Source organism: Xiphophorus couchianus, chromosome 18, assembly GCF_001444195.1.
Source record: "Xiphophorus couchianus chromosome 18, X_couchianus-1.0, whole genome shotgun sequence".
NCBI classification, from domain to species: domain Eukaryota; kingdom Metazoa; phylum Chordata; class Actinopteri; order Cyprinodontiformes; family Poeciliidae; genus Xiphophorus; species Xiphophorus couchianus.
The window spans coordinates 17839552-17864074 of record NC_040245.1 but is presented as its reverse complement, the minus strand read 5'-3'; the positions used below and the strand labels follow the sequence as shown (position 1 = coordinate 17864074).

General features: G+C 36.1%; 1 protein-coding gene across 8 annotated transcripts in view; it reads right to left on the bottom strand.

Annotated features, from left to right (window-relative positions):
- Positions 1-4600: 4600 nt before the first annotated feature.
- The window catches only part of dync2h1 (dynein cytoplasmic 2 heavy chain 1), a 102719-nt gene continuing 82796 nt past the window's right edge, over positions 4601-24523 (bottom strand). For all 8 annotated transcript variants that reach the window (XM_027998920.1, XM_027998926.1, XM_027998924.1 and 5 more), the window contains 8 exons: positions 21677-21793; positions 19778-19885; positions 18463-18564; positions 12227-12316; positions 8691-8800; positions 8535-8616; positions 6261-6377; positions 4601-5181 (listed from right to left, as the gene is read on the bottom strand). In XM_027998920.1, the coding sequence (XP_027854721.1) occupies positions 5020-5181; positions 6261-6377; positions 8535-8616; positions 8691-8800; positions 12227-12316; positions 18463-18564; positions 19778-19885; positions 21677-21793 (888 nt within the window). In that variant the 3' untranslated portion in view covers positions 4601-5019. The remainder of the gene's footprint in view (positions 5182-6260; positions 6378-8534; positions 8617-8690; positions 8801-12226; positions 12317-18462; positions 18565-19777; positions 19886-21676; positions 21794-24523) is intronic.

Genomic DNA, 24523 nt, shown 5'->3' with positions numbered 1-24523 from the left:
CTAATTATTTTCCAACAGGCATAATTTCAATTTCGAATGTTTAGATTCATCTCTTCAATATGTCTATTTGACATTTCTTCTCTATGTGTAATTTCAATGCTACATATTGAACCATCTAATACATCTGCACAATGTTATCAGAAAAAAACAAAACGAAAAAACAATTGAAAGCTTTCTTTTGTCACAGCAATGCATTTATTTGACACATTGTTCTAGTCCTTTATGTATGAAAGAAAGTCCTCATGATCCTGCAACATTTTATTTTTATACCTGACAAGGAGCACATTTTTAGAGTAGGGGCTTTTAGTGTTTTAAATATAATCTGTGCTCTCTTCTACAGAATGGAAAAAGCCATTAGAGTAATGCCATAATGTCAGTAAGTAATGGTTAAGAATTCATGAGTCAAGATTCAATTTTATTAAAGTTATTCAGCCAGAGATTATACGCTGAAATTTACCATGATGGGTTTTGTATGTCTGAATGAAAGAGTTATGAAGTTAGACAAAATAAAACTATTATTGTGCTTTAGTCCAGATATGAACTCTGAAGCCTCACAGCCTGAGGGAAGAGACGGCTCTGATGCCTGCCGGTACAGCAGCAGATACTTATGTATGGCTTGCCAGAGGGCAGCAGGGTGAACAGGCAGTGGCAGGTTTGTCTTTTAGTATCCTGTGGCCTCTGTGCAGACACCTCAGGTCACCAACGCTGAGACTGGCGTCCTATCTCTGGCTGCACACGCATCCCATGCCAGTTTATTAACTTTCCAGTTAGGACGCCACTGCATGTGCCCTGTGAGACAGAATGATGTAGTTCCTGCCAGGAGGGTCTGAAACAAACAATGTGACTTTTAACAGGAGCAAACCTGGGTATGAGCAATCTTTGTTCAACTGTGTTTAGGTTTGTAGTGACTTACTGTCTGTCAATATGCCCTTCTGTGTGTTTTACTTTGAGGGTTTACCAGCACTAAAGCGATGTAGCTGTCAAATCTAAGCACACAATCTGTCAAACCCAGTGAAGGACAAGTGATAAGTTGGTTTACAGACATTTGGCTCTAAGAAGTACTTGGCTGAAAGAGAAACCAAAATATTAAAAAAAAAACAAGCTGTCATTTATTTAGCTCAGACGCTAAGAAACAATTCCATGCTGCTGATAGATTTATGGGTAAACATGCGTAAAGAATGTCTGGAGTGACTAGTTACTAATTTAATTAATATTTCAATCAGATGTTTTTTGTATCAGACAGGAGTTCAAGTGTGTATCTTCATTGAGAACTAAGAAAAAGTAAAATTCTGCCTACTTGAAGGGTCCCTACATTGAAGGGGTTTTTTTTACATTTGCCATATTATATTTACATACCCAGCAAAAATAGCTGAAGGTAAAACTAACAAGAATAAATGGTAACTTGCATAAAATTCACTGGTAAGAATAAAATGTTACAAATATCATTTTTTAATAAAGTCATTTCTGTGTTTGAAATGTTTTCTCCTGGTGTTACAAACATCTATTCTCTAACAGTGTTTGTATAAACTAAAACCATTTAACTTTTCCTTTTTCCCCCCTCATTCAGTTATGCTTTCATTTCATTATGGATCTCTTCCATTTTGATCTCTTCTGTTGTGTTTCCATCCATTCCAACTCTCTTCTTGTGCAATTTGTAATCTGCATTAGCACTGTTGGCTACATCAAACCCATCTACTGATGTCAGACAAACTGTGGCCTCTTCTCTTATCCAGCAGTTGTTTTTGGAGGGAAGCAGCAAAGTGACATGTTTGGACTGCATATTGTCCTGATATCAATGCCAGAAAACCCAGAGAAGAGTCTCTAGTGACAAATTTAAAAAGTACAGATTGCATAAAATGAAAAAACAAATCAAGTGTCACTCATATTGTTTCCACTGAGTTAATTTAGACAAATGACATGATGTGCTCAGAGTGGTAATTTTACTTTCGCTGCCCTGTGAATGAGGCTTATCTGGGATTCTTTAAAAGTTAAAAAACTAAAAAAAACTAAAAAATGCACCACTGTAGTTTTATGAACACTAACACATACTAAAGTGCTGTCTGCCACAAGCTAAAATACCAAGGTGTGGATATTTTATTGAGGAATAAATAATAAATGTGGTGCAGTGAATTAATCCGACCCCAATCGCAGCAGAATAGATTACATATCTGCACTGAAGGTAAACAAATGAAAAGTTCTAAGTTATGTTTTGTTTGTATTCCTGCATTTTAATCACTTCTATGGTTTGAAAGATGTGTATATGAGATATGTACATGAGAAATAAAATGTTTATGTCTGACATCCAAATGCAAACATAAGCAGTGTATTGTCTCAGTGTTTACAGCTCTAAACACAGTGAATGGCGGACGTCAGAGCAGAAAGAAGAGGGGAAGTTCAAGAAGAATAGAGAATATCTCAAAGAAAAGAGAGCAATTAAAAATAGAGGCAAAGGGGGAGGCAAAATCCGTTTTTTATTATATAGTGAGAAATGATTGTAATGGGTATGCGTCTTGTTGTTTATGTAAGACTGATTTAACACCAATTTTACCAATTTGCAGATGTAAATTATAATTTTGTCAGCTGGTTGTGTGCTGCATTTGAATTTTTCCTAAGATGCTTTCTGAGGTTTACAAACAAAATCAAACTGACTCGCTAAAGCAGGCGCTGAAGACCATCACAGGAAAAATAAAAAACACCCCACAATAGTTCTTTGTGTTTTTTTTTTTTTGTCTTTTTAAACTATGCATCTCTCATTTGTTTTAGAGACAAACCCTCTGAACACATCACCTTGGAAACAAGCCCCTGGTAAATTATTTTCTGTTTGCTGCAGTGCTTAATTTTCCACCTCTGCTTGCAGGTTTAGTCCTCAAAGAATAAGAAACAGCTCTAAAACAGCGGCTGCTGTTTTAAGTAGTTTTTGAATTTCTGAAAAGCTTTTAGAAGACAAATAAATAACTCAGGTGAAATATCATGCATCTCTAGAAGTAATTCAGACTAGTAGTTTGGTCTTGCTTTTCGAATGACAGTCTGTGCTCTTATTTACAAGTCACTTTTGTTTTAAGACCTCATCATCCAATTTGAACAAGTAGTTGAGGTGATAACAGACACTAGATCCTCTGTCTCTTTAAAACATTAGATTTCATTCAACTTTCAAGCAGATAAATCTTCTCAAAGTGCAAACACACTATTAACTTCAACTTATGACTACAGACACTGAAGCTGCTCACTACCAGGCCATCATGGCACTAATGATCAAGGACAAACGACAACATGAGAAGTCCAAAGGAAAATTACTCTGGATTAAATTATTCAACAATAACATTAGATATTATAGATATATTACCCGTATTTGTAAAAACACAGACACACACTTTTGGTGTCTGTGACATACCAAAAGAGGTCACATGCTAACTGCCACTGAATAGCATAGACTTCCCTAAGAAAATAAATATTGAGGGGGTTTAATATTCTGAGATCTCAAGCCAACCCTGATCTATCCACAAATTCTTTAAAAAAATCAGATCTAACCTTGAATAGATTATTCATGTCTTTTGTTTTATAGTTACGATGTAGCAAATATCAGTTTTGTGAAAGCAAATTTAGCCTGACCAATACTTATTCGAGCAAAATGTGGTAAATATGCACAAGTATGTTTGAACAAAGACATTAAAGTTCCTAAACTTGGACTTCTTGACATATAAACTAACGACAGCTTTACTTTTTGTCTTTGATGCACCCTTCCTTTATTTTAATACAAATCACTCATCACTTGTCCTACCTATCTTTCTCTTTAGCCGCTCTTTTCCTCTTAAATTATGTCAACTGTGCCACCCTTACTTTCCTGTTTCACTCAGGTTTTATTGTCTTTTATTACTTTTTCCTGTTGCCTACATGATCTATTCTCTTTCTCTCTCTCCCTACGTCCCCATGTCTCTTTCCCCATCTGACCCAGAGGGCCTCGTTTCACAGAAATCCAATCCTCTCACTTTTTTAAACCCGCTGTTCCATTCCGCTCCCATTTTGTCACACTGCAGTGCGCACACAAAACCCCGCTCCTCCCTCATTTCAGCTCCTTTCTCTGCCTCCACAAAAACACACAAGCTCCCAGTCAAACACGAGCACAAACATATGGGCTGACATATTAACAAACATTTGTACAACTGCATTAACACGATGGAAACATTGGCCAATAGAGAAAGAAGAAGACCTAATTAATCCATCAATCAAATTTAGAGCTCTTAGTTGGATTTGTACACACAGAAACACACATCCACCTCACACTCTCCCATGTTGCTGGACATCCATCTCAGCTTCACTGACTCCATTCAACCTCGACTCACAACTAATCACACAAAGGTTAGGGATTGACTTGTGTGTGTGTGTGTGTGTGTGTGTATTTGAGAGAGGATCACAGTCTGCTGGCTTTTCCTGGTGATCTGTATTGTTTACTGTGGAAACATTTTGTCCCCTGACACTGAGGAACAGAGGATCAGCTGCTCTCTGAAATACGCTGAAAATTAGCCGAGGGCTGATAAACGAACTAATTCTCATTTTGCAGAACCTAAACCATGACAAAACTCATTTGAATACATAAGTCATGACATTTTCTTATAGGTTTATTTTCGATAAATAGGGTCTATAAATAACAATAATGTAACAAAATATTTTGAAGTAAACACTCAGAATTAAAGCCTTTCTTTGGAATATAACATAACCTAAGTGTTTCTGGTGAATAAATAATAATTCCCTCATTTATGAAATGTGCAGAATGTCCAGAATCAAATTTTATTTAACTAACAGAAGTCAATACATATAAATTCATCTGCAACCTAAGAACTGAACGATAATAATGCTTTTATTGTATTAAGATGTCAACATCAACCAGAGAAGTTAAAGTTTTTGTCTTATGTTACTTCTTGTAGCTCTAGCAACAAAATGAGAACCAGAGCTGGAGACTGAAGACATTTTTTTTTCTCTCTATCTGTCTGTGCTTGACCTCGTCATGACGATGACACCCTTTCACTGTTGTTTGAGAAAAAGAGCAGCTCCGGTCTGTATCCACTGGTTGAGGTTTGGTCCACAGGGCAAGGAGATGTGAGTGACCACCTTCACTCTCTCTGCGCTGGTGTACAGCGGCAGCCAGATGCTCTCCTCTGAATCCGTGGAAACAGTTGCAGAGATCTGGAATAAAAGGTAAAAGTGCAATATCTACATAAATATATACTGTATGTGCAAACCCTGCCTCTCGCAGGTTGACTGTTGGAGATAGGCACCAGCACCCTGGTGACTCCACTGAGGATATGCTTGTAAGATAATGGATGGATGGATGAATGTGCAAGTTAAAGACGGAATGAGTGTGAAATGTGAACACTGACAGCACTGTTTTTACACGTTTATCACATGGTTGTTTTTTATTACATAGGTCTGTACCAAATACACATTCGCTTGTGCTTTTTCTGTGACTTCAACAACTTTAATTTGTGTGTACCACATGTGAATTTTAAATGTGGTCCAAGAAATTCACATGTGATTTTTAAATTTTAAATCATGGGATGTCAACATAAGGCATTGTAAAATAGCTTCAATTTTAGAGTTATTTTACTCCAAAATTGAGTAATTAAAAATTATTTAATCTGTGAATTTATGCATTAACTGGCAGATTTATTGTGTTGAAAAATAATTAGTGGCAGCCCTAAGAGCTCCCCTCTCCATTTTTCTAGAGAATATACTGCGTTACCTGTCAGTAAAGACTGCAACTAGTAACTCAGTAAAGGCATGTTTTACCTTTGTACCCACTATTCAATATCTGTAATGACATTTAAACGTCACAGATTAAAGTAGAATATAACCGCCTTCCTCTCCTGTTTCCACACTGATTCTAATGAAAATGAGGTAGACACAAAATGCAAGTCCACTCAATTTGCACAGGCAACGGCAGTGAATTAACAAGGCTTTTGCTTGACCTATAAAACTGCTGACAGGATTGTGGAAAGAGAAGATTGCTCAAATAAAGGGTGCACCTCAGCTGCAATGTTAAAATGAAATCTTAAATGCACATTTAGTCTTTTTTAAGCAAATCACTTTGACTACTACATTTAGATAAAAATAATTAGCCTCTGAAATTTACTCAATGTGAACAATTCTTTTTTTACAAGTTAGAATGTCAAACAAAGGTGAAGTAAATTGATTAAAGTCCAGCCAAGTCACAGAAAACCTTGCCAGCTTTGTAAATGTAAGAAAGTTTAACAACACTGAGCTACCTGTGGAGCCCAGGCCATGTAGCATGCTGGGACAGCCGAGACGCTGGGAGAATCGTGTTGGTTCTCACTTAAGTGGGTCCCGTCAAAACGACACCCCTCCAACTGGAGGCCACCAACCTACAAATCCAACGGGAAAGAAGGAAACAAAATGAATCTGACTGTGATGATGAAGAGGAGAAACAACGTCAAAGAGAAGAGTAATGAGAGCAGCATAGTTGGGGCTCATGCATTAAAATAGCCTAATGGAGCAAATATAAACTATGAAAAGGTGACGAACACTGAGGTCACTTGTTAAAGAAGTTGCAAACAGATCACATGAGAGGCACTGTTTGGGTGACTCAGGGATTTTCCACAGAAGGCCAGACAAAAGAAACCTTGGCACCAAATCTGACAAGCACAGACGACTAAAACTCTAAATCACTATAATCGGAGGAAGAAAAAAAAAAGAAAAAAACAAGGGAGTGAGGGAGGGACAAATCTAGAAGAGAGATCATTGTGTGCATGCATTTATCTGTGCGTAAGAAAGCTCAACAATTATCCTCTCTCTCTTTTTGTGTGATGTTTATTTCCTTTCCCTCCCTGCAGCTGCAGACTCCACCCTTCCTTTCTTCCTTTGTGTAGTTTAACAAAGTGCATCTTAAGTCATGCCAAGTTCTATTGGGATAACTTGAAATGAAACCTTACTTTAAAGTATAAAAGACAATAAAATTACATCAACCTCTGTCACAGCATGAAGGACAGAAATACGCTGTGCTGTTAGGATGATTTACAGCCTTTTTTAATCTTAAATATTCCTGCCTGTCAAATATCTTAATCAAGTAAGACAGCTTTCAAAGACACCAGACATGTCTGTCTCTAATTATTGTGCAGAAAATATTTTGCTTTTTGTCTGATTCTATTTTCTTTTCAGTTTCTGCTTCAATCTTAGAAATCCCTGCTTGTTGTCTTTTGCTAAATTATTTTGCAATTATCTGTCATTCTACCATACACCATTTTGATTATGGTTCCAGTTTTCTGTAGCCCAGTGGCAGGATCAACTGTTGGCACAGATTATCTGCAGTGTAATATGCGCAGCGTATAATTACACTTAGACTTTGACCTTATCTTCTCCAAAGACTCTGCTCTTCTGCAGACACTTTAGCTCTTCCCTTTGACAAATTCAACACTAAGTCTAGCCACCCTTTGTCAAAATCTCGACTTTTCCAGATTTTAACCTAAGGAAACATCAATCCTAGCCTATGCCTTGGTGTCCAAACATCAAAGTTCAGCTCTCCCTCAGACCTGCAGCCATTTGAGAGATACCTGTGTGGGGACAAATGCCAGTCATAAATATTTTGTCCTTGCAAATCTGAAGGTGTAGGTCTGAATTGTTTTTTTGTAGCGTTGTAAAATAAAAGGGCAAAGAATTTAATCTTTGTGAATCCATTGAGAAGAATTGTCAAAGTATTACACAAGTTACAATTTTAAATAAATTAAAGAACTCTGTGTAAAACTTTGCTCGTTTTCTCCTTTGCGTGTGAGTTTCAACCTGCAAGTACAAATCGTCTCTTATTCATCTGATTGGTCAAGGTCAAGTCAATCACAAATTTCCTGATCAAATCGGATTACAGGTAGGTTTAAAGATAGTAGGTCGAGTTGGACATCTGACTCCGCCCTCAAACAGTTTTAATTAGACAATCCTTCTCCTTTGCTCCAAATGTCTCATTTTACTCACAGAAGTTTTACTCCTACAATGAAGTTACTTTTAAATTGGATATTTGACAGAGATGTGGAGAATGTCTCTGTCTCTAATGTCCCTAAATGTTTATTTAAAATTAGGATTGGCATCATAAAACCGTAATGGAGAAGATTTTGTGGCATGTCAAGTCCTGTGGTGTCTTTGAAGTATTTAGTGGGGAGAAAATTCAGTGTCCAGTTGTGTTATAACCAGGTATGTTACTTTCTTTAACATCACAGTCTTGTTGTTAATACTTGACCAATGCCCCCAAGTGGTCAGATAAATCTCAGCTGATCAAATCAGACTGTGAGGAGTTTTTAAGTTTTGCTGTCAGTTTGAAGAATTCAACCTCTATAAACAAGTGAAAAATCTGCAGAGGTTAGAAGGAGATTATGAATTATTACTTTTGGTCATTGTTGATATATTTGAGTCAGAGTTGCATTGATTCTTTAGTATCAATACTCATGTGCAATTTACATGATATGTAAAAGAAATTGAGCATGACCTTCATAAATAAAGTCATTCAAACTGACTGTCAGCTGCTACATATACTCTACCTTGACTTGTAGCTTGGCCTGAGCAATTGGACTCCTCCAGGAAGAGACAAACACCAAACTATCCATGGAACAGCCTATGGATCTGAACAAAAAACGAAAAAAGTAATGCTTTAAACCGTGATTGGCTCACATAAACATGCAAACTTTCATTCCTACCTGGCCGTTTCTTGTCTGAGAGCGTTCAGGAAGGTATCAGGGTGGAAGAGCTCTGATAAATCAAGAATGTCAGAGAGGAGAACCTGTCTGCTCGCACGTTCAACCCAACTCTGTGTAAAAAAATATACCAAGAAGCACACACAAAGACACACAGATTTATAAATCTTTTAGAAAATAAACAGACTCAGATAATATATAATTCAAGCATTACATCAATTTTCTTCAAGTCAAAAAGAAAAATTTTACAGGTGATTTTAATATGAGAGTATTTACAATGTACTTATACTAATAAAATTGCTTGGATTAAAAATTTTAAAAAACTATTTACCACTGAACAAGTTTAACGGTATTATTTGGTCATAAAAATGTTCAAAATGAGCCAATCGGCAACCTGACAGTCCATGTCTGAGTTAGATAGTACATTAGAAATTTAAACTAATAAAATAGAATGAATATTTAATAGAAATGTGTGATTAATAAGCTACTCCAACTTTCCTTGCATTTTTTATTACCACACAACAACCTGAAAATACCACAAACACAATAAACCTGCTAATGAGAACATAATGCATAACTAGAACAACTATTATTGACCTGCTTTTAATCAAAAGAATCCAAATTGTTTTAATTTTCAGCAATCAATGTCATGTGACAGTCATCCCCAGAAAGAAAAAAAAATAGCTAGGCATTTTACTGCTCTCCCTATGCATTGCTAGGCAGGCCCCAGTAAGCATAGAACACAGGGAGCTATAGACATGCAGAGTAGTAACTGTTTGTACAAAAAAATACATAAACGGAGAGAAAGGGATTGAAGGAAAAACAGAAATAACCAGTATGTTATGAATATTTGCATAGCCAGAGATAAGAGCCAGAGATAAGAGTCCTATGAGCCTTATCCATGATGGTGATCTAGGGCATCAGATCAGACATCTGCTTTGATTAGATAAGCAGCTTCCTTCTGTGTCACTGCAAAAAACCATTTAGTTTTGTCCCCAGGACAACTCATCGGGTAGAACACTGTCCTGCTTCTTTGCATCTTTTTTTAGTTACATTGATGTTTTTGGGAAAATGCTGCAGAACTTCAGAAATGAAGTCACTTGAGCATATTTTTTATTCTTAGAGCAAAGCATCTTTTCATTTATGCACGGACAACAAAAGTGGAAAGATGTAAGAATCAATGTTTGATTGCGGTCTCCATCTACTCTCTCTTCCTTTAAACGACTGTATTTAAGCAACTGCACTGGCTTCATCATAGCGTTTAAATCAGGCATAAAACATCCAACACGACGAACACCGAGCATATAGACACTGTGTCTGAGTCAGGGCTGTGAGAATTAGCTATTCAGTGTGGTACGCTTCTTACAATCTAACTTCTCCACCTTACTTTTTTTCCTTCACAAGGTAATCTACATACTCGTCTATTTAGATAGATGTAATTATATAATAATATAAAGTTGATTAATACAATTTCATTGCTTTGTCTCATTTAGTTTTCTCTGTTCTGTAGGTACTGCAAGCGTATCAAAGACGTCACAGCAGCCTAAACTCTGGGTCATTAACAGACCAAAAACTGTCATAATCAAAGTGAACTCATTTTAATCTTTGTTAGCAATGGGTGATTTTTGGCATGGTATCAGTCTGTATTAGAAACTGGACAATGATAGGCTTTGACAATTTCATGGTTAAGTAGCTCTGACTAGTGATCAACGAGTAGGAAACAAAAAGATCTAATATATGTTTTAATTTAGCTAACACACCCTATATAAATCCTAATGGTCACATTGACATGACAGACTTTTGGGTAAAAGTTGTTGTAGCAGAAAAAAAAAAAAAGGGAAATTCACAAAGCAGAGTAATCTCCATTTATTGCCCTGCTTTAAATAAATGTGGTTTGAACACATAATTAGCAAACAGATTCTCATCAGGTCTCAGTTATTCTTTCAGCAGCCATAAGCGCAACATGTGGAATGAACTAATAAGACAAAATTAATGTTTTTGGTTTTTTTTAACTTTTTTGATTAAAATTTGTATAACTTATGGGAAACTCAAAATTTTGACCTGGCATTATGCTCCTTAGAATGTGTAAGAGCTACGTCTGACTGGAGAAATCATGTTGGAAGCTTTTAGAAATTTGTTTTTTTCTATGAATGTGCATAACACACACACACACACACACACACACACACACAACCTTTGTGTTCCAGAATAACAAGGAAATTGCTATGGATCTAATTTACATAAATATAAATTAGTGTGTTCAGGTTTTTCCCTAAATCAATGCATAATACCTCAGTTACATATGTGTTATATATATCAGAACAGACACTATTTGCTTGTTGAAGATATTTTAGAGCAGATCTCCCTCACCTTCTACTTACAGAATTACAAAGATGCACAAACTCAAATTTTCTTACATTCAGCACCAGCAAATATCTTAGTATATGTGCCCCTATGTTTACAATTTTAAGTATACTGAGCAAGTCAGTCTAAGCACAAAAATTGCTAGAAATGTGTAGACCTATAATTTCTAGAGAGGCTCTGCAACAACAGGGAGAAGATCAAAGAAAGGCTGAATATATTACATCAAAGTTCTTCTGATTTGTCTAAATTAAAGATTAGTAGGTTAGGGCTTTATAAAAAAAACACAACAAAAACAAATATTAGATTTTTGTCACAAATTATCTTATAGGTACAGCTCTAACTTCGAGGAATATATGCTAAAGGTTAGCAGTGTGTACTAATTATACACAGGTTACTTGGGGTAGAGTTAAAACATCTGAGCTTGCTTATTGCCAAGGTTGATTCATATGTCCTGGGACACTGTGCTGCTGGCTCTTGGTTCTTTAGCAGCTCTGGATGGCTCTGCCTTGATTAGCTGAGAGAATACAGAAAAGCTGCTAACACAGTTATCACTCAGCACTGATGAGCTGAAAGAGACAGTGAAGGACACTGCAGCCTCCAGACAGACACACATGAAGACAGATAGAGTTCAGGTAGACAGTGAGGCTAGAATAAAGGATAAAAAAGAGAAGTGTCAGGAAGACATATGCACAGAGAAGGACAAGCAGGCCTGCAAACGGAAACAGGCACAATGCTTTGCGATGCACTCCAATAATGAAATGCATCCACACAGAAATGAATTATTTTCAGATGCCTGAGTGTCTGTGTGTGTAGTAGTCTGTTGGAGCATATTGAGGTAGGCGTGTAGTCAGACACAGCTGAGAAGAGAACCCTTATTTTCTGTCACTGACCTAAGAGTGAGACTTCCTACACCGTTCTGCTTTCAGATAATGTAGAAAACTGAAATAATTTCTCTGGTGTACTAATTAATAAGTACATCTACAAATAACTACTATGATTATAAATCAAACTTTAAAATCCTGCATCCACAGCATTTTTGGATGAATGATAAATAAAATAAAAAAGCATGTAAGAAATTTTAAATGCTTTATAGCATCCATTACTGGGCAAAAATCCTGAGCTTGCAGTTTTTAAGAGGAGAGCATTCATTCCATGTATGCACACTGTTGCCTTACCTGTGTGGCTAGAGCCCGTGTTACAACAGCTCTAAGGTACTGCATAGGCTCCTCTGGTCCTTCCCATTTATTCTGCCATGTTATAGGACACTGACACAATGGTGAACACATAGAAAAAGACAGAAAATTAGATCTTAGACGATATAATGAAGAAATCACCCCACCTAATATGTAATAAATGTTACTACAGTATTTATTTGACATTAAAAACATTATAACAAAAACACTCTTATTCTCTGCTCTCTCTCTCACTGATAAAATCATTTGCAATTATAGCTAGACATAACTGAGAAGCTTTAACTGTGTTCAGTTGCTCTTTAATTGCTCCTAATACTTGCTTCACAAAAGTAGATTTAATATTTCACATGTTTTTTTACGTATCAGGTAACTGCAGACCCTCCTCCAATACATAATCATACACGTAAGTAAATAAAACATCGATAAATCATCAACTCAAGTCATATCATGCTCAAGCTGTCATTACATATAAATAATGCCTAATACATTCTATTATAATAGAATGCATTTGAACTATATTGCTAAAGCAGAGAGTGGAAAATATTGCTGCATTATGCTTATAACATTAATTTTAGATGACAACTCAATAATTTCCTTTTAATGTGTGACTTGAAAAGCATTGTAAAGGCACAGACAAATGTAATAATTTTTTATGTTGGTTGATAAGGAGTGTCACTATTTTCTTGAAAGCAAGTAGTCCCTGAGTTACCCGGGAATGTTGATGGAGTTTACTTCTCTTTAGGCTGGTTGAGACCACTCATTTGCAAAAACCACTGAAGAAGCCGCAACTGCTTTTAAATAATTAGTGTAGCAGCATTGTGGGTACTCATTACAAAAAGAAACAGTGACAGTGTCAGACAAATTGGTTTGGAAGCACTGTGAGAGTACCAGGTTAGCTAACTGTTTACTGCTAACGGTATAACAGTTGGCATCTCATTTATAGCTTCGAAGCTGCACTAAATGAAAGGGTCTTTTTAATAAGTATGGGATGTATTTGGTTGTCTCTTCTTCAAAAGCTAAAATACCAAACTAAAATATTCCTAAATGAACACAGATTTGAAAAAAAAAAAAACCAGTCTGAGATTTGAGACCTTTCTTCTCCAATATAGAAAAGATATAGAAAAGAATTAAACTGATCTACAGACTAAAATATTCTACAATGTTCACATTTCTAATTAAAACAGTTTGCGACTTGATACCATTTCCATATATTTAAACTAAATGAGAGACAACAGTTATGTCTCAAACAGCTAAAGCATCCTGCAGTACTTACTGTGAACTCTTGGACAAAAACAAAGACATGTCTAACATTAATACAAAAATATAAAACAATTATGAGACTACAGATTGTGAGTTTGGAATAATCCGAGGATCGATATCAGAAACTAATTAGGATGACACTTTAAAAGTAGAAGTTAACGTTTAGTCTGTGTCATGTCTAAGGTACAAGCAAGAGATTTAAAAATGTTCTATAATCATTTATCATTTTGAAAGAAGATGCCAGAAAACAACAATAACCGAAAAAGGGTGGTACCTAAACTACATTTTTTGATAATTTGATCAATAATATTTTTTTACTTATTCAAGAACCTAAGTTTTTCCAGAAAATATTGATATTCTTGTAATTACAGCTGGTACTGAAAAGCTCAAGGAGGCCAAAGACTGCTTAACTTCTAATAAAAAAATGTCTTACCAGCATTCAAATTAATGACCTTTACCCTAACAGTGCAGATATTTATTGCTGTTTTGCAGTACTGCTTACCACTCTCCTCTGATGGGTATCTTGGCCACTTTCCAAGCAACTAATTATGTTTTACTGCACAGCTGAGCAGAGTGGCAGTGGAGCTGATCTCTCACAGCTATGCATACCATACTTTTACATTATTACAATCCCAAACGGTCCATTTTCCAAATAGATAAATTACCTCTCCAGCTCATTCTGATCCTCTTCCCCTAGTTGAAAATGGCCCAATCAGTGACGGCTGGTTGAAGCCTGTGATCTGACACTTATGCATCATAATGTTTTCTGAAAAGTCTCCACAGTTCATTTACAAACAGGCTTTCTGATGCAGTGGCAACCATCTGCTTACTAGATAAATATTAGATGTAATTAGGTCTTTTTGAAGTAGTAGTTGAGAAAGTACTGCTTCGTGTCTTTTAGCTCAGAAGGTCATAAAAAACTCACTTTATTTGGTTTTATTAGTAACCTTAAGTTAAACTGTTCTGAGAAAAACAAGCCCTACAGAGGCACCAAAGTCAGCATAGCTATAAAAAAATTATTTGCATTGGGTGACTTCATTTCAGTTTGTCACTGTGTGTCCTCTTTGTACTGCTGGGGGAACATTGGCTTACAACGGTGATGTCTAATGCATTGCCAAATGTGGCTACAAAAGTCATCAGATGTTTGATAAAAAATTGGCAGCAAATAAATGTAGTGTTCATCTAAAATGCCCTGGCCTGGCAATTCAGAAAAGCATAATCAAAGATGAAAGTCACTGCTGTTTCTCTGAAGCTCTAGAAACCTTTTTTTTTTTTTTTTACACCTCTCATTATGTGTTTGATACAGTGACATGCACATGTACATGAATCAGTCATGATTTTTTTATTTACCATGGACAAAATGCATACCCCTTCTGATTAATAAAACAAAACACTTAAAATTACCCAATAGTGTCTTGTAATAGGAACACCTGTTAACTTTTGTGGGTTTTCAGTTTAAATAAAGTTTGACACACAAATCCTAAAAAATCATCAAATTAGAATTTTGGGCATTTGATGCTCTGGTGACTCATTGTTGCGCTCATTGGGTTTTTATGGGAACTTTTTTCAAAGTCTTCAGCTCTTGTGCAGGAGGAAGAAACTCTACTGGCTGGGTGTACATGTGAGCAGATTAGCACAGGGGTCTCAAACTCCAGTCCTCAAGAGACAGTCCTACAACTTTTAGATGAGAGGTTAGTCCTACATACCTGATGAATCCAAATATTTCCTAACCATGCATCAACTCTCTACAAAGTTCTAAAATATAAGAGTCGGGTCTGCTGAAGCAGAAACAAGGCTAAAATTTGAGGACGCTGGGCCTTGGGGAGGGGAGTTTAGGACCACTGCTTTAATTTTCTCAAAACCTGTTAGGATAAGTGTTGTTAAAATGTGACTGATCATGATCGATGTAGATATCATAAAACAGGTTTAGCAAGCAAACAGGGTAATGCTACTTTAACCATCAGTGCTCATAAATGTGCGGCTTAGCTATGCAAACTTACTACCTGAGAATCGCCTGATGTTAACAAACCGTTCTTTATCCAGTGCAATCTGTTCAGCCACCAGAATGTAAACTGGCTTCATTAAATAAATAGTAAACTTCCATTTGGAAATGTTTTAACACAAAAGCTGTTATTAAACTGGTTCTGGTCTTGCCATGCATGCTTACATTTTGAAAAACAGCTGTTCTATAGGTTTGTATAAGAAAAAATGGAAATAGAAATTTTGTGGAACACCAAGCAATGTCCTCCTATATCCAGCAGGGCAAATTAAGTATCTACATTAAGAAGCGAGTGTGTAACACTACTTTTATATCATTGCTGCAATATTTGAGTAGCCTTTGAGTCAATTCTGTTGCAGTGAAGTACATTTGAGGTACAGTACATCTTGGCTTGTGAAAGCCATGATCAAAAATTACTGCAACATGAGGACATGTCCAAAAACTCTGGGGCAGTATGGTCAAATTGTGTGCTACAGTAAGCCCCTTTCAAAAAGCACTTTGCCATAAAGACACACTTATGCTGGCTCCATGTGTTGTGTGAAAAGATCAAGGTGCAAGGGGGGGTTGAAGTCAACTTACCATTACTTCACACCTCAAATTTACCTAGTAAAGAAGTCACAGCTGTGTACCAGCTGGCTTGTAAAATGGTAGCTTGTTGTTGCAGCTCCACTGTGTGACAGTGTTTACAGAGACTATGTGGCCAGCTGGGTTGGGATTCAAAGCAAAAACACAGATAGCAGCTCTGTGTACTGCATGTTTGACACATAATGTTTTTTTCATTAAATAGACACTGGAGAAATCATGATGAATAGCATAAACTCAAATGTGTAGTAAAGCAATGCCAGAGTTTTATTTTCCAATACATCAATCAATCAATCAATCAATCAATCAACCAACCAACCAATCAATCCCCTATGCCATTGTATCTTCTTGTTTCTTGAAATGACAGGCAGACACCCAGCAGTGTGGCAGGGACGGTACAGATCCCGTGGAATATCTTTTCACTCCTACTCAATTATCCCTCCATTAGCAAAGAGTGATTAACATATCGATATTACTCTCACAATTACGTTTTCCTAACCATTTCCCAACTATTTTGATAATGACAAAGACATACCATACATTATGCTAAATAAGGCCAGATAAAACTTCAGACACTGACACTTGTTGTGGCATCAATGATATGATTTCAAACATTAGGAATGGTGCAAGCAAAAATTGTGCAAAATTAGAACTATTTAAAACCTTGAAACAGAAACAATGTCCAAGTAAAAACAAATCAAATATGGTGTTGAATCATAAGCTTGCCAAATGATTTTTGGGGGGGGGGGGGGTTTGTCACTTCTTTTTATTTTTTATTTTCTTATACAATATACTGTATCCATATTTAGGATCAACATTGGATGTTCAAAAGATGGGAATTTAATAGAAAAAAGTAAATGCCAAAATAAATAAATAAAAAGCAACACAGGTATACAGGTCCATGTGATCACTAAACCACAGAAATGTTCAACAACTGATCCTAATCTAGGGATCTTTAAAGAAATGTTTGTCGAAGATTATTAGAACAAAATGCACTTGAGAAATTACCTTAGCATTTTTTAGATGTCTTTAGGACTAGACTTTGAAGTATAAAAACAATCATGTTGACAGATGAGTTCAGATTTCAATGTTCTAGATAGAAATGTGTTGGGATGTCTTATGCTAAAAACCCATGAATTTGACTATCTCTCAAGGTCAACTGAAGTATTCATAACAGCTACAGATTTCCATGAATAAAGTGACTTTTTCAGTGACACCACAGACATTATATGAGATATTACTAGAATTTAACTTGCATCAGACCTATGAGACATGGGGTGGCGACAAATAATTTCAGACCTTTAGCCCTGTTTAGAATAGGAGGGATATAGACTTTGAACACAATGGTCTATCTATTCCACTATCGACAAATTCTTAAATTGCTCGTATTCTGGGTATGTATCTCAATTAACTATAAAATTTCATATGATGTCAATTTCTTTTCATCTGCTTCCTTTATTTTGAGGTGAACATTGTTATAGCATGTCCCTTTTGTTTACTTTTGGTAGATGTAAACAATTATTTAAAAACTAAAACAATTATTCTGAGTTTTATTGCACACATGCAAAATTATGGCTAATTTATTGGTGGTACAATTTTATCCTAATTCAAAAAAATTGGTTATACAGACATAAATCATAGGAAAAACAGTAGAAGGGTAATAGATTGGAATAGGGAAAAATAGAAAGCATAATGAAGTAGCTGTAAACTAGAGAATGATAAAGTAGAAATGTGAGTAAGAGGGTGAGGGGGACTTAATACCTGCTGATCATTACAAAAAAGAGAGGAGAAATGTAGTGAATAAGGATTTTGGCCCAAGGCTTCTCTTAGGGGATTATAAACACAAAAGAAATGAGATGGGAACTGGGAGTCGGTTCCCTTCCACATCATCTTTTCCCTTTTGTCCTCAATTCAGCCTTAAGATATACACAGATACAGATTGTGTTTGTAAGATATCTACATGTCAGAGCAGTATACTATGTACTGTATGCTACACCATGGCCTTGATTTCTCCACAAAGTGTTTTGCAATAACTCTAAAATAATTGAGGGAAAGGAAGGCATTATGATATACAACAGTGGATAAAGACAAAAATATATAAATATTTAAAAGCAATGTATAAATCTTTCTGTGGAAAACACATTAAATCTCAGTGACTCAAGTAGTTTATTTTTTCAGCAAGTGAAACGGAACTCCTTCAGGGAAAATGTGAGGCAGCATCTTATTACTTGCCATTTTATAATTCACCAAAAAAAGAAAATCTGTACCTGAATAGACAATTTCTCAGCAAGACTAAACTACTTTTATAGTTGGTGATCTTACTTAATGCCACCTCTGCATATCTCAGTGTGACCCCTTCTGGGAATCTTTTTCTTACCTCTTGATTTAGCAAGGCAGTGGCCAGTTTCTGAACCTCAGGGGTTAACAGTTGGGTTCCTCTGATGACTTTACTCAGTGCAGCAAGAGACTGGTGAATACTCTGTGACAAGAAGTACATTTTAAGTACAGGACATCCTGTCCTTAACACAAACTGTACAGCTGCTCACTAAAAGGTTTACTGTAGTTACCTTGTCCATAATGACTGTATGTGCACAGCATAGCAGACTTCTTTTTTATTTTCACAAATTTTGATTTCTTTTTAAACTTGAATTTGAAAAATGTTTTACATTAGAAACATATACTGAGTCAACTTTTAAAGACACATTAGGTCCTTTTCGCAGCTTCGTACAGAGGGTCTGGGGTCTCGCCTATTGAGAAATAACTGCTTCCTGAAGGCAGAGACTCTGTTGATGTTTTAAATGTTACCCAATCACTAGTGTTTGGCTGTGTCTGTGTAATGTGCCAGCTTGATGCTATGAAGCTTACAGGAAACGGTGTGCACTGTTAACAACCATTCTCTTCTGCAAAAAAAGAAGTGCTGAGCCGAACGAGACAGCCGTTAGTGTTAATTCAATATTTGGAAGAATGGCCAACGCGGACTGAATGGCTTCATTCACTTCCTTCGCTGCCATTGCTAAAACTACAGGCACACTACAATTCTAAAATGGTGCATAAAGTCAATGACATTGTTTACAACTTCTGCTTCTGTTCGCTGACTGGCCCAGTAGAAATTCTACCAGGGAAATCCAAGTAAATGGAAGAAATCCCAGCATGTTTAAATGAACCGCAATGTCATGGTAGCTTGTCACTTGTGCCCATTTTTAGGTGATGTCTTGACGAGAGCTCTGTAGAATGCCTAAGCTTTAACTATTACTGTTTGTATAACCTAACCAGCTTAAAATTTTCAAAAACTTTGAACTTTGGAGTTCATGATACTTTCTGTTCACTAATGTTTTCCAGCAAATTATTTGGAGGTTTCAAAGTAAAGTGGGGTGAATACAAATGCAAGTCACACTTGTCATATTTTAATTTAAAAATAATTGAAAACCGTGTATATGAACTATGTATGTGTAGCTGCAACATGAAAAAAATTTGAAAAGTTCAAGAGTTATGAATGCTTTTGTAAGGCACTGTAAGTGAGGCAAAGCTTGCCAAATCAATAACTGATTTAAAAGCTTATTGTGTCAATGGCATTTATGTTGAATCCCTGTGCTCTTTAATGAAATCCTTTTCACAAACACACACAATACACACAGAAATCAGCAAACACCATTTAAACAGAATGAGAAAATAGTTTTGTCACAGACACACACCTGGACCAGGCGGATGGCATTAAACTGCTCCAGAGCAATGAACGATAGGATTGGTGACTTCTGGCCTTCTGTAGGTGGCTCAACCTTCTGATGGATCAGCGTAGAACCCTGATAGAAAGCAGATAAAGACACCATCAGCTTTCAGAACTGCATGGTATACATCAAAAACAGAACATTTTTCTGCAGTGCCGTTAGACTAAGAGTATGTGCATTACTAATAAAACACCAGGATTTAAAGATTTAAAAACAACAATAAAGAAGCTATTAGGTGAGTAAACGAGGCAACAAACTCAGATGTTTAGATTTATTTTAATGGGGAAGTGTTATGTGTTTTCCAGACACATGGTGCCATTTTATAGGACAATCAAGTAACTATGCCAACCTCAGTTGTTATAAAAGTGCTACATATCTCAAATATGACATAAAGTAAATTTGACATCATAATTTAATGATTTGAAAGTGGGCCTTTGTCTCTTTAAAAACTCCTGTTCTTTCTCAAACTCCAGCTTTCTAGATGTCATTTTTATTGAGAAGTAGCTTGTATAATGAGCTCAGCAGGTGCGCGGTTCCACCAGGTGTTTGCTAATTGCTGCTGACTCGTCTGAAGGAGTAGTCAAGAGTCTGACTACTCTAGTCTGGAGTAGAAGCATAGGAGTTGCGGGGGAGTGATTCTCTGTGAAGCAGAAGCTCGGAAGAGGAGCTGTGCCTCGAAGGTGGGGCTAGTTCCACCCAGGTGTTTTGCACAGCTGATGGTTTACATGGAAATTAAAAAAACTTCTCAAACATGCATGAAAGAATCAAGACAATACTCCAGGTATGTCTTTGATGAGGGAATGACGTTATAACATGATGTAAAGTTTAACAATGCCAATTTTACATGATGCTGCCATTTTAATAGAGTGAAACTTTTTATCTGTGCTGTTCTGTACGTTTCTTGTACAAACTCACAGTTAGGAATGTGAGATGCATGAATGTGGATGTTGAAGAGTGAGACAGAACAAAACTACGATAGCCTAACTGCAGCAGTCCCATTGTCTGTTCAAAAATGTAACCTAATAACCGCATGGACATTCTCAGTTTTGTTTAGATTCTCTAGATTCTAGACTTCTCCCTCAATGACAAACACTTTTACAGTGAACAAATAGCTTGTATGCATGAAACTGCTTGAATGTAATATTTACAAGATATACTTCAGCAGTTGACATACATAATGAACTTAGCAATGCAAGTCACACTCTGAGGCACATATGCATTCATGGTCAAACACTGTAGGCCAACTCATGACTGATAAGCAGTTAACTGAAAGCATACAGCAGCAGATTCAGAACTAAGTGATACAGCTTTAATGAATGACTCAGACATTCTCTGTTCCTCTCTAGGTAAAAACAACTCTGGTTAAAATGAACTACAAGAGCAATGAGAAGCTGCGAGGTTGAGCAAAGTAAAGGTGCAAGGAGAGAGCAAGCATGTGTGCTTTATAGCACTGGAGTGAATAAAAGAAGCAGAGCAAGAGGACGGGAATATGGAAGCTAAATTATTTAATATAAAGGTACATGTCCGTTTCACTTAAAAAAGAAAAAGGTGCCTGTCTCCAAGCAACCACACACAAGAGTGCTGGCTGACTGGGCAACCTAGGATCTATTATACTGTGACTGTCACTGACGACTAATTTACAATTATCTCTTGGCTACTTGCTTTGATATTAGCGCTGCAAAATGCTGGGGAATTCACACATTTTCAATTATTGCATGCTGCACTCTCCAATACAGAGAAATCACAGACATTTTAAAATACTGAAGCAGAATTACAACATTCCTGCCGTTTGCTTTAATAAGAAGACTGAACTAAAACCAATATTAAATTCAGAAAACCAGAAATAATTTAAAAGCATGAACTGACCTGGTTTAGTTTCTTCCATAAGTTGAGAACAGGTGATAGTCCATTTGACCACAGCTCCCGATCAAACTTGGAACCTGTTGCCACTGAGCGGCTGAGCACACGCAATTGTGAAATTACCTACAAAAAACATTAAAAAGTCAAACAAATATGCAAACAGGGATATTTTCATTCATGTATCTCTAATTAGTGTGTTGCATGTAAAACTGAATTACATGCAACCTTTTGAAACCATTTTTTGGATTTTACTAAAAGACCTGATAAAAGACAATTCCTATTGGAAATGGAGGCCTAGACATAAGTAAGCTGGGCATTGGAGACTATCTATCCTGTAGAAATTTTGCAGGACTAGGAAAAATCTTTTTTGTTCCTATTAAGCTGTAGTGTACCAGGATAGCTTCTTAGCTGTCGTTTTTTTCAACAGAAAGTATATGCCATAATCTAGTAATTAAGTTGATGAAAACTGACATTACTTTACCTGGCAGCTAAAATACTGAGAATAATTATTAACCAGCGACAGTAAACTAAAGGAAAGCTAACTTTTCATTTACAGCCACTATGACCTGAGCTAGGTCAGTCCCACAAGAATCTGACTTTAATTTTTTAACAGCATGCTCTAAAATTGCAGCATGTGTGTGTGGGTGTGCGAGGTTAGTTGCTTAGCCCACAGACAGTGACATCGGTCCTTTGGGGAACAGAGAGAGTATAATAGGGGAAAAGAGAGAATTAAAAAGAGAGTGCATGAAAGTGTTGGTGACAGATGACAGCAGGAGGGGCGACAGTAACATATGTGGAAGACAGGTGAAGAAAGAAATTCAGAAACACACATACACACAAGCAGATCTATGTAAGAACCTTGTAAGTGCTACATGAATTAAACTTGGTTGTTGGTTTCAGTGATCACCAGACAAAGACCGAAGATAATTACAAATAAACAAGGATGTGCAAGAACTAAATTAGTCTATTCTTTTTAGAGATGCAAACATTCAATTTATGATTAATTATTGATTAATTGTTTATTAGATTAAAATTAGTTCCATTTCTATTTACTAGTAACTCTTTCAGTGTTGTAGTGTGGCCACCACTTAGAAGAGGGCGAAGCTAGTTTTTGTTAGGCGGAGTTGATGCAGGGGTAAAGATGGCAGAGGAATCCCAGAACAGGAAAGAAAAACTCCACTTTATGTGGATCTCTTTTGAAAAAAAACATTTGACAAGTCCCTTATGTTTCAACTTATTAGTGCTCAATCAGTTGTGTGTAGTGCAGCATTAAATTCTCAATTAGAAATTATTGATTTACTATGAAGGCGAGGATGTGATGACACAACACAGAATAACACAGAAAAAAATCCAACTTGATGAAGAAAGACATGATGAGAATAAGCACGGTTGATTTTGAGGGCTGTCATGAGTTAATGGACTTCATGGAGCAAAGTTATAACATTCCTGGCCACTTTTTTAGAGGGATACTGAATTGAAAGCATGACTAACAGCACAAACACAGATTGTAGACTGTCCTGAGATTACATCACACTTTTTGTCCTTTTCTTTGACACGTGATGACAAGTAAAGTCTGTGGTTCTTACTGTATGAATGTTTCTCTGTTCATGGGAGAATAGATGTTTCAAATATTTTATTCTTTTAATCTTTGATTTTTCTATTCAGCATCCCAGATTCCTGTTTTGTTATATCTTATTAATATGTCTAAATTCAATAATATATGAAAAAAAATATTTTCTGTTTATACAGCCAGTATGTGGTACAGGTGACACACACACACACACCAAAACAAAAAATCTGTTTCCTGTTATGTGAAGAAGGTTTACCCTCTTGCTACAAGGGAAAACTCTGTTTTCTTTTTTTAGATCAATGATGTGGATCAACAAGATCAATCAATTTCAGTTCAACTCATTAATTAATAACTTGCATTAGTAAATCCTTTTCTGTCTTGTCAGTCCTTGTTAATTTATTGTTCATATTTCCCTGAAAAGATTTATGAGACTGTTTTGTGTTTAAAAACAGTAAACAGAACCATTCACTAAGGAATAAGGTAATATTTAAGTCTTAACTAAATCTTCTGATCTTCAAAACAAAGTTCTTCATTTATGAATTCTTTGCCTGAATATTGTAGTGAAAAATGCAATGATTCAGATTTTTAACAAGTCAATAAAAAACAGAACATAAACATGTAAACATGCTATTATTAGTCTAGAACGTAAGGAAAATGTATGAATGAAAACATTGATCAACACATACATTGTTTATCAATGCAGTTGTATCTGGAAATCAAACTTATATAATAAATGTATATAAGAAAGCTAATTTTGCATTATATTAGCTTTATTAGAGTTAACCTAACTTAGACCACCATGTTGAGAGTAAACTGGAGAAACTCTGGTGGGACAAAATATTTGTTGGTGGAAAAAAAAAAAAAATAACTGGACAAGAGACTGGACTGTAGTGAGTGTATCAGTGTAACACTGATGAAACGCAGTGTTATTTTACTGCACTTTGAAGCTGCCAAGATTTCAAGCATGTACTTGGCATTGATTTTATTAACTTTAATGATCTACTGGACTGGAACTTGGGAGAAAGTCTAAATATAAAACTTGGATCAGTATCAGGTAACAAAAAAAAGCAAACTGATTGGGACATCCTTGAAACATCACAGTGAAAAATAGTAGGTGTAATTTTATATATGCCTACCCTGCTTGTAATTTTTTAGGGCTAGACATATGAATGACAGTGAGTTTACCCTGATCAAGGAGACATACTACTCAGTTCATCAGAGACTTGCTACACACCTTCCGGTTTCCATTTTTGTGGAGAAGAGTTCATGATGCAACAGAATAT